This window comes from Diabrotica undecimpunctata, chromosome 5 (assembly GCF_040954645.1).
Source record: "Diabrotica undecimpunctata isolate CICGRU chromosome 5, icDiaUnde3, whole genome shotgun sequence".
Taxonomy (NCBI): Eukaryota; Metazoa; Arthropoda; class Insecta; order Coleoptera; family Chrysomelidae; genus Diabrotica; species Diabrotica undecimpunctata.
Genome location: NC_092807.1, coordinates 156,819,919 through 156,838,169, shown reverse-complemented (window position 1 = coordinate 156,838,169; position 18,251 = coordinate 156,819,919). Strand labels below are relative to the sequence as shown.

The window sequence follows — 18,251 nt, the reverse complement described above, 5'->3', positions numbered from 1 at the left end:
TTTTGTTGTGTCATCACAAACAGTTACAAAAATAAGACAATGCAAAAATATTACATCAATAGTCGCAAAATACAAAAAAACTTACATGTCATCCATTTACAAACTCTAGGAGTTGGAGATACTACATAAACTGACAAAAAAATTGTTACTGCAAGAGAGGTTAACTTTATTTTAACACCGAAACCAACTAATAAAAAAATAATAAAGCTAGCTGTCATACGTTAACATTAAATTTAAAAAGCTGAAAACAAATAAAATAACAGCTAAAGTCAAAACCTAAAATTTACAATTTTAAATATTACAATTTTTTAACATAAATTTTATATTTTTATTTTATATTTTATTTTTTTAATATTTCAAACATTTATAGAATGTACATTTTTTTGGTTATAAGAATGAACCTTGTTTTTGTAGTCTGAGCAATAAGAGACATATTAACTTTTTTATTTTTTTTTTTCATTTTTTTACCTTTACTAATCTCGTAATATAGGCAACCAGAGTCCTACGAGAAGGACATTATTTTTGATTTAAAAGATCAACAGCCTACATCTGTCCTTTATGTAGGACATTATTAAAATCAATATTTTGAGATTCTTCTTCTTCTTAAAGTGCCTTCTCCTCAATGGAGGTTGGCTACTACAATTTTAAACTCTTCTCTATCTTCAGCTGTTCTTATTAGCTGTTCAAAATTTAGCCCTGTCCATTGTCGGATGTTTCTCAGCCACGATAGTCTTTTCCTTAGTAGGCCTCTCTTTCCCTCGATTTTTCCTTTCACTATAAGTTGGGCATATTGGTACTTATTATTTCTCGGTATGTGGCCTAGGTATGATGTTTTTCTAACTTTTACTGTGTTAAAAAGTTCTCTTTCCTTGCCTATTCTATGCAGCACTTCTTCGTTTGAGGTATGCGATGTCCATGAAATTTTGAGTATTCTCCGGTAGATCCACATTTCAAAGGCCTCCAATTTATTTACGGTTGATGTTTTAAGGGTCCACGTTTCAACTGCAAATAGAAGAGTCGACCAGACGTAGCATTTTGATAAACGTAGTAGAATTTCGAGTTTTATTCGAGAATCACAAAGCAGTTTTTTTTATTTTTTCGAAAGATTTTCTGGCCTGTTCTATTCTCGATATTATTTCTATTTTGGGATTAAGATTTTTTTAAAAACATTTTTTCAGATACTTTTTAAACTTCTTTAAACAAGTCTGAAAGTTAAAAATATTAAATTTAGAAAAAAACATTACTATAGCCAGGAGGTTAAAGGTAAAGAGTGAAGCTTTCGTATGCAGTTTTCGTGTTTTGCAGAGAATAAACTCAGTTTTTATAAAGGTGTTAAATAAATAAACGTGGAGCGACTTTTGCTATTTTTTATATTTCTCGTGAAATCAATAAAATTGATCACCGTCATTGACCAGTCGTAGTAAAATGTTTATGTGTAGAGATTATTCTTTAAAACCTATGACATAATACCTCAATTTTAAGTTGTCCCTACAAATATGAGGCATCTGAAATATAAATAAAAATCGCAGAATTTAATGTTTTACATTATAAATGATCGCAAGTCACTAGAAATGCCTCCAAGGCACCTCACAAGACGGTTTTAAATGTACTTTATAGCAGACATTTGGTTCTTTTGAAAAACGTACTAGTGTTTAAAAACAAAAAAAAGATTTAAACGTTTATGATTGCTTGTTATGTAAAAGTTTAAATCCAGCGTTTTTAAGCATATTTTAACCCGGCAACTGTGTTGTGGGGTGAAAATCACCCACGTCGTTCATTAGCGCTTGTTAAAATAGTGGCAACATCGCCAGATTCATCTGGCGCCACGAGTACCTTCCCATAATATAACAGATCTTGTATTGCATCATAAATTTCAGTATAAAAATAAGATTTGAACGAGTGGTGTCGCGTTCTTTGGACTTTTGGGTGATTTTCACCACACAGTTGAAGTGCAGTAATATTTAGTTTTTGGGTAATTTTAACCCCACAACACTGGTCAATTATTAACAGGTAAGTTCTTATACTAGCACAATTTATCTTTATTTTTTTAACAGAAACATAATGTAATTGGTAGGAATATTGAAAATTGATTAGATATTTTTAATTTCAGACATATAGAAATATGTGTAGTTGGGAGAAAGAACAAGAAGCTCTCTTGAAGCTTTGGCAGGATGAATTAAATGGATCAGAGATAGAATCAGAAAGCGAATCTGAAAATGAAAGTCAGCAGGTTAGCCTTCGTCCCAGTGAGGATTTTTTAGAAAACCAACTTCAATCAGTGGAAAATTGTCGGCCTAGAAGTTCTAATCAGAAAAATCAATCATCGTCGGAAGATTCCTCTCAAGACAACAATAAGTTTAAAGATAATAAACTAAGGCAATCTAAGTTTTTTATCGGACAGGATGGGAAAACAAAATGGGCAAAGAACTGTCCTAATAAATCGGTTAGAACACGACAAGAAAATTTAATAACTTTACTTCCCGGTGTTCGAAATAATGCAAAATATTGCATGTCGCCCATTTCTTGCTGGGAATTATTCATGGATAATATTATTGTGAAAGATATTGTCCACTGCACTAATAAAAATATCAGTTTAGTCGCTCAGAATTATAATGACCAACATAAATATATCACCAAGTCTACGGACGCAGAAGAAATTCGTGCAGTTTTCGGATTATTATATCTATTAGGCGTTTATAAAGCCAACAGGTTAAATCTGGAGGATCCGTGGGCTACAGATGGAACAGTAATTGACATTTTTAGGCTAACAATGTCCCTGCAAAGATTTATATTACTTTTAAAATGCCTACGATTCGATAATATCGAAAATAGAGAAGAACGAAAAAGAGTAGATAAACTGGCAGCTATACGAGCGGTTTTTGATCGATTTGTATCCAATGGTCAACAATATTTTATTCCTAGTCAATACTTGACGATCGATGAAAAATTAGAATCTTTTCGGGGACGTTGTTCCTTTCGGCAATATATCCCCAATAAGCGGTCCAAATATGGAATTAAAATATTTGCCTTAGTGGATGCCAAAACATTCTACATTTTAAATTTAGAGGTATATGTTGGCTCACAGCCTGAAGGACCTTTTCAATTTAGTAATAGACCGTTTGATGTAGTAAACAGGCTTGTAAATCCAATCCGTGGTACTAACCGCAACATTACATTCGACAACTGGTTTACCAGCATACCGCTAATGGAACATTTGCTTAATGAACACCGGTTAACATTTGTTGGAACTATTCGTAAAAACAAGAGGGAAATGCCGACAATCTTTTTGAATTCCAAAAACAGAGCTGAAAACCACGCAATTTTCGGATTTAAAAAAAGACATTTCTTTGGTGTCCTTTGTCCCGAAGAAAAATAAAATAGTGTTAGTAGCTTCTTCACTTCATCATGATACAGAATTTGACCAGAAATCAAATAAACCTAAGATTATAGACTTTTATAATCACACAAAAGGTGGCGTAGATATGGTTGACCAAATTTCTGCGTTACATAATGTGACTCGTAATAGCAAGCGATGGCCTCTAACAATTTTTTTTTCACTGCTTAATAATGCAGGAATAGATAGTTATGTTATTTATCAACATAACTAGCCAACTGAAAAACTAAAACGCAGATTTTATTTTAAAAGAACTTGGTTTGGCACTAATTAAACCATATATTGAAAAAAGAGGTAACAATCAAAGAATACCATCAGACATAAGAGCCAAACTAAAAAGAAATGATGGCGGAGAGGACTCTCAAGGACCTCCAAACAAGAAGCAACGAACAACATCCAGATGTGGCGTGTGTCCCCGTGGAAAGGACAGAGTGTCAAAAAAAAATGTGTGAAATGTGACATTTTTCTTTGTCTTGAACATTGTGTATATTTTTATTCTAAATGTGCACATAATTGTTAATTATGCTATTTAAACAAAAGTTCCTAGTTACTTTTTATAAAATTTGAATTTTTTTTATTGTATATCTCTAATAAAAATTTTGGTAACAAAAATTGTGGTAGTGGTTTAAATATCAACTAAATTTTAGTATATTTTTTAAATCGTTGAATTTTTAACGGAAATTTGTTAAATGATTTATCTTTGAAAAATATTATATAACAATATAACCATGATTTAAAATCTTAAGGTTGCATGTAAAAATAAAATATTTTCTCAATTTTATAAACAAAAAAAAATGGGGTGATAATTACCCCAACACACAGCTCCTGTCAGAAAATTAAATGCCTCATCTTTGTTGCCAAAACTCAGTTCAGTAAAGTTCATGCTTTAAGTTTTGAAGGTTAAGCGTAAGTAATCAAAACTTCGTAGTGGCCAGTCAAAGAAAAGAAAATATTGTATTGATCAAATGAAAAACATAAAAAGTGCTGCAAAATTTATTTGCGACAAAATACAAAAATTACATACAAAAAAATGAACTCTTTGCCTTTAAAAAAAATCTTGATTCTTGTTGATAGGACACTTGAAAATATACACTTTTTACTGTCGAGCTGATACAAATTTTACTGAACATTGATTTCGCCCGCGTAACTGACATCCAAATCGACGGTGGTTTTAAGCGTTGTTTGTGAGAGAACGGTTCATTGTACACAAAAAGTGCTAATGAATATTTTTGTTTAAAATTATCTCAGCTATATTTTTTATTTAAAACATTTTTTTCTGCGGTGTGGGTACAAATTCTAGGTAAATCGATTTTTTTGCGGTTTTACTCTCTTACGAGGATGGTTTTAGGAAAAAGCCCGGGGTAAAAGTGGTAAACTTTTTTGCATTTCTACAGGTCATTTCAGCATTTCATGATTTTTAGAGGATCAGTTTACGTCTTTGAAGACAAAAGTAACTGGTATCAAATTCACAATTGTTGTCGATGGATATAATTGATTGACAGGGAAGAATTAAGAAGGGTCATGCTTTACTTTAGAACTGTAGCACCAGGAACGATCATAACCAATTTTTAATTAATTAATCCAAATACATAAATGTGGATAAAGGACTATTAGACTTTTTGTATTTCTATAAATAGAATGTTTGTATATTTCTACTGTGCGTTTTTATCCAGGTGACGTAATTTGTAAAGTTTAATTTTAGAACTATTACTGATTTAAAGGAAATAAAAAAAAATCATTACAAATTGATTAGAATATAAATTATTTTACAGCCCTCTAACACTATTGACATAATCCACATGTTGTCTACCCATTATTAAACAGCCTACTAATCAAATTTTCATGGTTGATGCAGTTAAACGCTCTACCGAGACCGCAAATGATCCAGTCGTATTATTCAACGGCATCAATCAATGAACTAATCTAAATGGACATTCTGGACCCGTTTCTGCACTTCCATTCGATTTTGTCGTTGAACGGTTCACTAAAGTATAAGCTTTAAATCGATTACTATCACTTTTGCCGTAAATTTACGATATTGTTTAAAGCAATCATAGCTTTGAAAATGTCACATACATAACTAGCGTTAATTTTTAATTAGGGCAACAATGTTTTAAATCGAGAATTTAAATTTTGTATTTTGAAGTGCATGTATCGAATCTATTTAATTTATATATTATTAAAAAAAGTCCATTATCAGAGAGGCAATATTTAGACGTGGGTTTTTTTAATTAAAATTGCGTGGGGAAATGGAAACTAGCACATCCATCTGGACCACATTAACTATTAAAATAAAATTAGCATTAAGCATGGTGTTTTAGTAAACTACGAATATTAACAAAAGTTTACTGATTCACTGGTAACTTCAATAAAAGTAGTATTTACACAGCCTTATTGAATGCCATAGAAGTTGCTTAGCTCAGATAAAAGTTCAGAAATAAAATAAATACAAGAAAAAACCAAAAATTTAGGTAAATACAGTACATTTAATCAGCTGACACCTCTAAACGATTAACGGAATTCGCAGAAAACCTTGCGTTGTAGTAAAAGACACAGTCAACTGCACTGGAGTTCTTCATAATATTTTTAATTACTTACATTGTTTAGAATACTTTTTCCTGTATTATCAATTAGAGTTAATTTGTATAAAATGAGGAGCCAAAATTCAAACGGAAATTTAAATATTTTTGTTTATTTGGCTAATAATGAATGTATATATATAATGGTTAACCTGCTGTACCGGGTGGTCCAATAAGCCGATCTCTCGGCTATATATCAGAAACTATTCATGTTATAACTTTAGGAGAAAAAATTACTGAGTAAAAGTGATCAAGAGAAATCGCTGGAAATAACTTTCAAGTTTCTGGGTTTACCGCTAGGGGGCGTAACCTGTGAAGAAACATTTGAAAACCAGTTTTTTGGGAAATATGACCAATTATAACAAGTGTTAAATAGGTAAACTAGAAAAAGGCCTAAATTCTGCACAAAGTTATTTAAGTTCTTTTTTTTTATTTTTTCAAATAAAGGGTGGGGGAGAGTGGGAAAGTATTTGTGGATAAATACCTATAACTTTGGTTTAGATTAACCGATTTTAACGAAATTAGTGTCATTAGAAAGAGTCTAGATAATTTAATTGATATCTACTATAAAATAATTGCATTTTGTTTTATTTGTCATAGGTAAAGGGTACTTTCGAATAGAAATAATTAAAATTTGTTTTTCTTCAAAATATTTAATAAAAACACCTATTTATTGTAAGTCATAATGGAACTGGATTAAACTCGTAACAAAATGGCGCAAATCCTATATTAATCGCTTTTGTCGAACTCGAGATATGAATAAAAACGCATAATCTTAAGTAAGTATAGTATTGACTCAACCTTAATTATAAATCAAATTAAAAAATAAGTCAGTAGGACTTTCAAATTTTTTATAGCAGAAGAATCTTAATGTTAATACCTATTTTGACCATTGTTATTTCATATGATTAATAATAGTTTTTTCGAAACTAAGTAGGCTACGACAATGAATTTGACGGGGAGTTCATATTGTTTATTTATTGACAGCAGTCAAAACATTGTTAAAAAGTGTTATGTTATAATTCGAATTGAAGATTGCACTTTTTCAATAGATATTAATATTACTAATATTAGTAATTAATTATCAGTACTAATATTTCGTGATAAGTATATCAAATGCAGAATTGTATGATATGATTGGAGTTTATTTCGAATGTCACCAAAATGCCGCTATTGCCTCACCTATATATTTTGTAAGATATCCTGACAGGAGACATTATGGCAAAGAAGTATTTTAAAAAAAGGCGAGAAGATTAAGATAAACTGGTAGTTTTCATAGAGAAACTGGTAGTTTTCATCGTCCTTGCTTTAAACGACGTAGTAGAGGTATGACCGAAGATAATTCAATCAATGTTCTTGCTTTAATTCAACAGAATCCACATATAAGTAGTCGGCAAATCTCTATAGAATTAAACATACCCAAAACTACTATTCTAAGGATTTTAAAACATCACAAATTGGTTTTTCATATTATAAAGTGAACGTTTAGGTCAGAAACCTGGAATTCCCTTTAAACTTTAGACTCAACTGTTATTTTAATATTCCGATAAAAACGGCAATACGGCGCTTTTATTCTTTTATCCGTTTCAAAAAATTTAATTCTTTTGTGAACCACACTACTCCTTTCGCATAAAAGTAACCTATTATTTTTTTAATTTAAATCTAAAATCTCTCTAAAACACTTTCCAAAGGCTAGTCTCCTTAATTTAAGAAACTTATCTTTTTTTTTATTTTGGCCAGTAAAGTATCTAAACTCACATTATTATTTTTACGCATGCGATACAAAATATTGCGAATTTAAAATTTTTCTCCATCAGGTAAGTCAATGCTTCTCGATTGTTTACGAGTTGTTTTCTTGTCTTCGTGATACTCAGTCACAGTAAGACATTTTAGAGAATCTCTGACAATCTTCATTGCAGTTTTTAGTTTACTTTCACTTATCCCGAGTACGTCACTAACACGTTGATTTATACATAATAATGACTTTAAAGGTCCACCATTGTCTTTTTCCACGGTAAACTACTTATACACATTTGCAATTAATTCATCAATACCTAACTTACGTCTAGGCATGATGGTCACTTGAAACTACACGTTTGAATTACAATATACTGAGTTTAGATTAATATGACAGAAACTTTCCAACTGTTGTACTTATGAGGTAAAATATAATATAACCGCTTACAAAGATCCTAAACACATTAAGCAAATAAAATTAGCCTAATGATCACTAGGAATGCCGATTGTAATTTAATTATGTTTGATAAAAAGTTTCGAAATGGGTGGATACCGTACATAAAGAAATTTAAATGTTTCCCACAATTATTTTATTTTTATTACAAATATTTTCATTTAAAAATTAAAAGTTAAATATATTTACCAAAACCCTAACTTTAACCCGTAATCTCAGACGTCTCATAAACGATACACTCTAACAGACCTATAGTCAATCTTACCACCACTATTTAAACTGACAAAAAGTTCTAGTTTACTCCGAACTATTTTTTAATAAAAATTAAAAGTGATATTCTAGTACTTTGTATATTTTGAATATAAATTATCCTTAATCTGGTAGTATTTGTTTCGGAAAAAAAATTAGTAAAAATTAAAAAAAAAAGTAGGTGAAAGAAATTTACATACCTAAGGTTAAATAACATTAGGCAAGAATACTATTTAAAAAAAATGTAACAACATATGCAAAACTATGAGCAACAATGACATTGAAATGAGTAATTTACCAAAGTGTTAAACATTATGGAGAATACCAGTGCAGATTACCGTGTCTTTTACTACAATGAAAGATTTTCTGCGAATTCCGTTAATCATTTAGAGTTGTAAGTTGTAAGAATGTACTGTAGGAAGAATTTGACTAGAGCATTGGATACCTGCAGAGAATGCCTGAAAATAAATAGTTAAATAAAATAGAAAAATGAACTCTGCCCACTAGAAGAAAACAAGGTAGACCAAGATCGTCATTTAAAAAATATGTCGAAGAAGCAATGACAGCCAGAGGTTTTAAAATTGAAGATTGCTTGGAAAGACCTGCACCAGTTGTAGAAGACCCGCATATTATATATTATACGAATATACTTTCCTCCGCAGTCACGTTCTAGAGATTAAATTTGTGTTTTCAGGGAACACGAACTAGAACCACTGTTCATCAACTCCAGGTCGGGTGAAGACCAACGAGCCGGAAGGAGCAACGTTTTCAAATTTAGGCACATAAGTTAGAATGTAGATTTAGCCACTATCAAAGGATTTAAAAATAATTATTTGAATCTTAGGTCCGTGTGTGTAGCCTGGCATAGTAGAGAGTTTTGTAAAACCTTGGTGCCTCTCTCTAAAAGGCTAGTTACAAGTTATTGGAATGACTTTTGAGCTGCTAATGTTTTGGTGACAGTTTTTTTAACGACCTTTAGATGACGGACACAAGGCTAGCAGTCATGTATTGAAAACCTGAGATCTCCTTTGTGACTTCATCGAAAGGCAACCAAAGTAGTTGACGAATATGTGCCTAATACAGTTGATCAAGGACATTCATCGGGCAGTGATTCTGAAGGTGAAGTTGAGATTGAGGTGATGCCCAGTACTTCTGCTTCAACTTCGAATGCAGACTTCAATACATCTTCAGAAATGATTACCAACCAGGTAAGAGGAATTTTAAGAAGCAATTTAAAGAATTCTTCCATAGATACCATAGGATGGGAGTTACTTGACAACAATGCTAGTACACCAGGTAAGCAACTATATTATATTAGGTAGTAGCTTCTATTTATGTATTCACTTAGGTGTATAATATTTTTGAGCATATTCTTCTTGATGTCATGAATATTGGTAATAATGACGGCAATATTTACCTTATCTGCAGGATGTTCTTCTTCCTGGACCCCGTTTTCCAAATATTTTTCCTTGCAAGATGGCTTGTAGAAGGGCACATCTAGATTCATTTAGCACAATGTTTTCGAAATATTGTAACTTTCGAGATTTGATAGTGGTCCACGGGATTTAAAGTGTTCTCCGATTTAGCCACAGCTCGAATGCTTCCAATTTTCTACATATATCTTCGTCAAGGTCAACTATTCAACACCATAAAAAAGAACAGAGAAGACGTAGCATCGCAGCATCCTTACTTTTATACCAAGAGAGAGGTTACGGCTCTTGAAGAAGGCCCCCATCCAGTTGAAGGTGGATCTAGCTTTTCCGATGTGCGCTCTTATTTCTTGGTTGTTGTTCCATTCTTTATTTATTACGGTGCCATTTATTTTAATAAATAAATAAATGAGTATATACCTGCATACTAATAATTTATCTCGTTCATTTTAGGAAGGCGTACCAGTCAAAATGTTCTAAAGGAAGCTGCTGGACCAACCCCTCATGCTAAGAGAAACATTATTAGAGATTCTACAGCTAGTGCATGGCGGCTGTTGATTGATGAATGCATACTCCGTAACATAAAATCATGTACTGTTGCTGAATGTAGAAGAAAACTAAAAGATGAAAATTGGCAAATTTCTATTGAAGAAATCGAAGCATTTATATTCTTACTGTATGCTAGGGGAGCTTATATGGCACGAAATGTTAGCATAAAGATGCTGTGGTCTGGTACATGGGGTCCACAATTTTTTCAAGAGACAATATCTAGAAACAAATTTACACATGAGTTTTATCCGTTTTGATATGAGAAATACCAGGTCTGAACAATTATCAACAGATAAATTTGCACTTGTGTCGGGAATATGGAACCCATTTATAGAGAATTTTATATTATGTTATACACCTGGCGAAAATATAACTATCGACGAACAGCTTTTTTCCACGAAGGCAAGATGCCGCTTTACCCAGTACATGGCGAATAAACCCGATAAGTTTGGAATTAAATTCTGGCTTGCAGCTGATGTCGAGTCCAAATATTTGTTGAACGGATTTCCTTACCTAGGGAAAGATGAAAAACGACCAGCCAATCAACTTCTGGGGGAACATGTTATTAGCTGTCTAATGCAACCATTTATAAATAAAGGAAGAAATGTCACGACGGATAATTTCTTTACGTCCATAAAGTTGGCAAAAGAATTACGAAAGAAGGCTACCAGCATTGTTGGAACAATCAACCGAACAAGAAAGGATATTCCACCGTCAGTAAAAAATGAAAAGATGGAATTGTACAAAACAAAAATTTTCAAACACGAAGACTTGATGCTAACTGCATACCAGGTAAAAGTTAACAAAAATGTTCTAGTGCTGAGTTCTTTACACTCGAATGATATTAAAATGGGCACAGATAAAAGGAAAAAACCGGAAACCATCATCTTCTACAACCAGACAAAATACGGAGTAGACGTTGTAGATCAGATGGCTAGACTGTATTCAACCAAATCTGCTTCAAGAAGATGGCCGTTGCAAGTTTTTTTTAATATTTTAGATATGGCAGGAATAAATGCCTGGGTTCTTTATAAGTAAGTTACGGGCAGTCAAATATCTAGGCAGGATTTTCTACTTCAGTTAGCAGAAGAATTTCTAAGGGCAGTTCAACATCAACGGATACAAATCCAAGAGGTACAAAAAAACCACCAAATAATAAACGTAAGCAGTGTCAAACAGGAAATTGCAACAAAAACAAAACATTTGAAATTTGTCATATATGTAAAAAATTTGTGCGTGGGTCATCTACAAGCAAAATTGAAAAATTTTGCTACTGCATAAATTGTACTTAAATAATTAAATAATTTATTTAAATATATTAAATATGTCTTTTATTATTAGTTAATAACTCAATATAGGTTTTTATTAAATAAAAAAGAATACAAAAACGGCTGGCAATAGAAAATTCTAATATCCGTCATTTTACCGCCGGTGGTGCTTCTAGGTATGCAGAAATGCTGGTGTTTCTATTGTTAAGGAAAGCACAGCATAGGTAAAAAAAGAATATCCTGACTGAGAAACCTCAAGAAAATGGTTGGAATGCAGCTCAACTGAACTCTTTCGGGCTGTAGTACAAAAGTTAGAATAGCAGTGATGATTGCCAACCTTCGTCGCGGAGATGGCACGTAAAGAAGAAGAAGAAGAATACGTATATACATGTCTTCACTTGTTGTACTTTCTTATGCTAATAACCCTAAGTGGCTGAACCAAATAAATAAAAGAAAAATATTTTAACACTATATAAATTTAAGAAAACCACGTATTTCCCATATATGACAAAATCAGCTATTCGTTAAAATAATTAATATTGGCGGCAAACTATTTATCTCTCTTTAGCCACACGCCAGTAAGATAATAACTGGAAACATAAGCTAAGCCTAGTGAATTCTAAATCCGTCATTACTCAAATAAATTAGGCTACATACCGCATAAGAACAATCCATAATACCTTTAGAGTAATTAGCGACATTAACATCGAGACCATTAATAATATACCTTCTAGCGTTATGTTTCGAAGAATCTTTTAAAATGATTTACATTTAATCATGCAAATAGCCCGAGATTATAGGTAAATACTTCCATTATAAGTAACTCACATTATTAATGGTATTTACTCCGCAGAAGCGCAAAGCAATTAAATACAGTGCAGTAATGAACATTACTCATTTAAAGTGCCGAATCAATCAAGTTTTAAAGGGAAAAATATAGCGCCATTGAATTAATTGAATCATAGCCGATTGATGCTATCTACTTTGTTTCGCTTAAAGTGGGTCGTAAAAGAGGACTTTTGTACAACAAAGTAAACATTTATTTGTTACTTTTGTACGTGGACACTTGACTCCTGCACCAAATTAAAGCATTTGATTTGTCTTGCGAATTTTGTTTACTATCTTTTGATGTAGGTTTCGCTCAATACATTTACGATAAAAATAATTTAATAACGTTATACAAGGTGTAAAATGTAATGGTGTAAAATATAATAAGTGTTAATGTGGTTATTGAAAGAAGACTAAAATCTGAGATAACAATCCCGAAATTTAGTGCATTTGCATAGAAAAGACGTTAAAATAAAAGTTTCTCTACATAGAGAGCAAAAAAAAGTGTTTTTAAATGGTGAACTGTAGATGTATTGTCTGATTAAAACGTTATTTCTAACATTGTCCAATATTTATAGTGATGTAAAATTTTGTTACTTTTGGACATTTTTAACGATTCGTTACTTTAAATATCAATACCCGGTACCTTATACTGTTGCTTTCGGTACTTTTAGTCTTCAACTTGAGTACAATATTTGCGACTTCTTTTGAGGTTTAGATTTTCAGAAAGCATGTCTTTGTTACTGAATGAGTTTGTTTTAAATTTTGGATCCAAAAAAGAAGCTCTGCCCAGTATAATATTGTTGTCAGGATTTCCAAAATGAGCAATATTCGAGGCAAGCAAAGAATTTATTACAATTCTTTTTGCTTGACTAAATCATCATTCAATCTTCGCTTATCCACTGCTGGACCTAGATCTCCCTCATATTTCGATCTTGTACCTCTTGCATCCAATTCCTATGACAACGTTTTAGATCGTCAGTCCAACGTGTTGGTGGACGACCTCTGCTTCGGTAGGCATCATCTCTTGGTCTCCATTCCAGTATCCGCTTTGTCCATCTATTATCTCTATCTCTATTATCATTTCAGTGTTGCTACTCTCTCTACTGCATCAGCCGCTCCTGTTCTTTGTCGTAGCTGGCGATTTGGGATCTTGTCTCGTAGTGAAACGCCCAACATAGCACGCTCCATCGTCCTTTGACACACACGGATCTTTTGAACTTTTCTCCTTGTCATGGTCAACGTTTCCGTACCGTAAGTTAACACTGGCAAAACACACTGATTAAACGTTTTTCTTTTAAGGCATATTGGTATATCAGACGATTTGAAAATATGGTTCAGCTTGCCGAAGGCTGCCCAAGTCAGTCTTAGACGACGGAGAAGCTCAACGGTTTGGTTATCTTTTCCTATGGGAATCTCATGACCTAGGTATTTATAGGCCAGTACCTGGTCTATGGATCTTGTTCCTACGCATATATCTTCGCTGACTATAAGATTTGTCATCATCTGGGTTTTAGATATATTTAGTTTAAATCCCCCTTCTAGCGAGGAAAGGTAGAGCTGATTTAAAAGTTCTTTGGCCTCATCTATCCTATCAGCTATTAGTACGAGTACAATATCATCTGCAAACCTTACTTGGCTAAGCTTTTCTTCCTTTATGTTTATGCCCTTATCGGTCAGTTTTGCCCTTTTACATATATATACCAAAAGCGTAGTGAACAGTTTCGGCGATGTGGTGTCCCCCTGGCGTACTCCACGTTGTATCGGGAATTTCTGGGTTTGACGATCACCCACTCTAACACTGGCTGTTGCGTTTTGGTATATGTGTTTAATTATATTTATATACCGATAGTCAATTCAGCATTTTGTCAAGGCTTTCAACATTTTTTGTTGATTTACGGTGTCGAATGCCTTTTCACAGTCGACAAATATTAAAGCTAGTGGTTTATTATATTCAGTGCATTTTTCTATAAGATTTTTTATTACTAGTAGGTGATCGTTTGTTCCATAGCCTTTTCTAAAACCCGCCTGTTCTATGGGCTGATAAAATTCCAATTTATTTTCTAGTCGTTTTGTAATTATTTTTGTAAATAGTTTATAAATATGTAAAATTAGACTTATGGGCCCGTAATTCCTGAGGTCGGTAGCATCCCCTTTTTTATGAAGTATGATAATTTCTGCGTTATATCACTGGGTTGGTGTTATTGCTTCTTAGAGGCCTGGTGTAAACTAGCAATAATATTCTCGTAAATATCTGAAAATTTAAATAATATATAAAATATTTAATTTAATTAACATGTACAACAAATGTTTCCATCCTGCTGTAAATGTTTAGTTTGAAAATGAAATGTCGTTAAATAGAGAATAAAAATTTCCTTTAAATAAGGCATTACATAACACCACAATTCATATTTACAAAGATTACCGAATACATTAACACACCAACCCCGGTGACTTCATCCGTATTCTATGTAAATTAAAAAAAAAATGGAATTTTACAATAAAAATTGAGCAATTTCCGGATTTTTCAAAAATTTTACCATTATGCAAATAGTGATCATATATCATAATTCAGCCGTTTACTATTAAAAACAACATTAAGATAATAAAAAAATATAGAAAATACTTACATTGTACCCTAAAATCCAACTCGTCGCTAACCGTTTCACCTTCTGAATTAACAACAGAACATCGGTATCTGCCAGCACTTTGTCTTGTCACTTTTTGCATAACCAGGCTCTGGTTACTAAAGATGGTACGGCTTGCTAAATTGTGGTTTAAAACCACGCCCTGAAACAAAAGTTTTGTGTAATAAAAACCATAGATTTACTTAATAATTTAAAATACGTTTGCAACATCTATAAGGTAATTGCAGTTCTGTTGTTTCTTTTTGAGAATAATATGTAGTTTAATTTGTTTGGAAAAAAATTGTATCCAGACATTTCAGACCAACATTCAAAGGATGTAATGCATTGCAAAAACTTTGAGCGATAGTGCTACGATATTTTCCTTTGATACACACTTGTCAAGATCTTAAGAATTTAACACTAGAAGCACCATCATTTTGACTGCTTTTCATTTTTGACACTCTGTATTACCTATTCATAAATGTTTTAGAAATTTGATAATCCATGACTTTTCCTAGATCTATTTGAAGATTATAATTTCTCTTTTACAGGTACTTAGCGTAATTACTTTTTAAGATATGGTAACGTATACCTAGAACTACCATATAGCAGTCACTTTGACTGCTTTCTATTTTCGACCCTTATTATTCTAGAGTATTACTCATTCATATTTATTTTACAAAATTTATGATTTGGGACTTTATTATTTACTTGAGGATTATAATTTCTCTTTTACAGGTACTTATTATAATTACATTTTGAATATATTTATGTTGATGTCTACCTAGAAAAATGCGGTCCTAATGACGAGGTAGTCTAATTTTTGTTCTATTTTCTGGGAAGTTTTTACTCATTTTATGTATAAAATACATCGAAAATATTTGTTATTATGTAGTTTGAGTATACTCTTTGCAATTGCATGTTCAATCTGTATTTTGATTAATTTTACATTGTGATTTTTATTATTTCTGCTGTTATCATGTCTCGCCGATATTTGACTCAGCAGGAGCTATTAGAGTGTCTACAGAATTTGTCAGAAGATGAATCTGTAGCAGAGGTATCTGATGAAGATGTATCCGATAATGAAGTAGATGAGTATGTGCCTAATACAGTTGATCAAGGACATTCATCGGGCAGTGATTCTGAAGGTGAAGTTGAGATTGAGGTGATGCCCAGTACTTCTGCTTTAACTTCGAATGCAGACTTCAATACATCTTCAGAAATGATTACCAACCAGGTAAGAGGAATTCGCAGAAGCAATTTAGAGAATTCTTCCATAGATACCATAGAATGGGAGTTACTTGACAACAATGCTAGTACACCAGGTAAGCAACTATATTATATTAGTAGCTTCTATTTATGTATTCACTTAGGTGTATAATATTTTTGAGCATATTCTTCTTGATGTCACGAATATTGGCGATAATCATGGCAATATTTACCTTATCTGCAGGATGTTCTTCCTGGACCCTGTTTTCCAAATATTTTTCCTTGCAGGATGGCTTGTAGAAGGGCACATCTAGATTCATTTCGCACAATGTTTTCAAAATATTGTAATTTTCGAGATTTGATAGTGGTCCACGGGATTTGAAGTGTTCTCCGATTTAGCCACAGCTCGAATGCTTCCAATTTTCTGCATATATCTTCGTCAAGGTCAACTATTCAACACCATAAAAAAGAACATAGAAGACGTAGCATCGCAACATCCTTACTTTTATACCAAGAGAGAGATTATGGCTCTTAAAGAAGGCCCCCATCTAATTGAAGGTGGATCTAGCTTTTCCGATGTGCGCTCTTATTTATTGGTTGTTATTCCATTCTATATTTATTACGGTGTCATTTATTTAAATAAATAAATAAATGAGTATATACCTGCATACTAATTTATCTCGTTCATTTTAGGAAGGCGTACCAGTCAAAATGTTCTAAAGGAAGCTGGACCAACCCCTCATGCTAAGAGAAGCATTATTAGAGAATCTGCAGCTAGTGCATGGCGGCTGTTAATTGATAAATGCATACTCCGTAACATAAAATCATGTACTGTTGCTGAAGGTAGAAGAAAATTCAAAGATGAAAATTGGCAAATTTCTATTGAAGAAATCGAAGCATTTATATCCTTACTGTATGCTAGGGGAGCTTATATGGCACGAAATGTTAGCATAAAGATGCTGTGGTCTTGTACATGGGGTCCAAAATTTTTTCAAGACACGATGTCTAGAAACAAATTTACACAAATAATGAGTTTTATCCGTTTTGATATGAGAAATACCAGTCCAAATATTTGTTGAACGGATTTCCTTAGCTAGGGAAAGATTAACAACGACCAGCCAATCAACTTCTGGGGGAACATGTTGTTAGCCGTCTAATGGAACCATTTATAAATAAAGGAAGAAATGTCACGACGGATAATTTCTTTGCATCCATAAAGTTGGCAAAAGAATTACGAAAGAAGGCTACCAGCATTGTTAGAACAATTAACCGAACAAAAAAGGATATTCCACCGTCAGTAAAAAATGAAAAGATGAAATTGTACAAAACAAAAATTTTCAAACCTGAAGACTTGACGCTAACGGCGTACCAGGGAAAAGTCAACAAAAATGTTCCAGTGCTGAGTTCTTTACACTCGAAAGATATTAAAATGGGCACGAATAACTAGGCCACGTGATGAGGGTACCAACATATGAAATTTTAAAACTTATAATGCAGGGAAAGATTCAAGGAAGAAGATCTGTTGGCTGGAGGCAGAATTGTTGGTTGAAAATTCTACGTAATTTGTATAAATGCAGATCGATTGATTTGTTTAGACCAGGATGTTAAATAATAAAAAAAGCCTTCGGCACCAACCAGACGGCACTCTAACACAAAACAACTTAAAGTATAGTTAAATATTTTTTTTTTTTAACGCTTTGACCGGACTAAGGGTTATTTGCATAGAAACACTTATATTTCTGGCCTAAAAAACCACTTTAAAACAACGCAGTAAAAAGGTTAATCTCGGATTTTCTGAGACGTAAAATTAAGTCAGAAGGCAATTAACAATTTTGTAGCAAATTCAGTTTCTTAAAGTAAATTTACTAAAAAATTTAAATCTGCTCTACTTAGAATTTTTTTATTATATAAAGTTAAAGATAAAATC

The 18,251-nt window shown here is 32.5% G+C and overlaps 1 protein-coding gene across 1 annotated transcript in view; it reads right to left on the bottom strand.

The window, feature by feature from the left end:
* The window catches only part of side-II (sidestep II transmembrane protein), a 686,092-nt gene that overhangs the window by 86,397 nt on the left and 581,444 nt on the right, over positions 1–18,251 (bottom strand). The window contains exon 8 of the mRNA XM_072533588.1: positions 15,119–15,278. Within this exon, the coding sequence (XP_072389689.1) occupies positions 15,119–15,278 (160 nt within the window). The remainder of the gene's footprint in view (positions 1–15,118; positions 15,279–18,251) is intronic.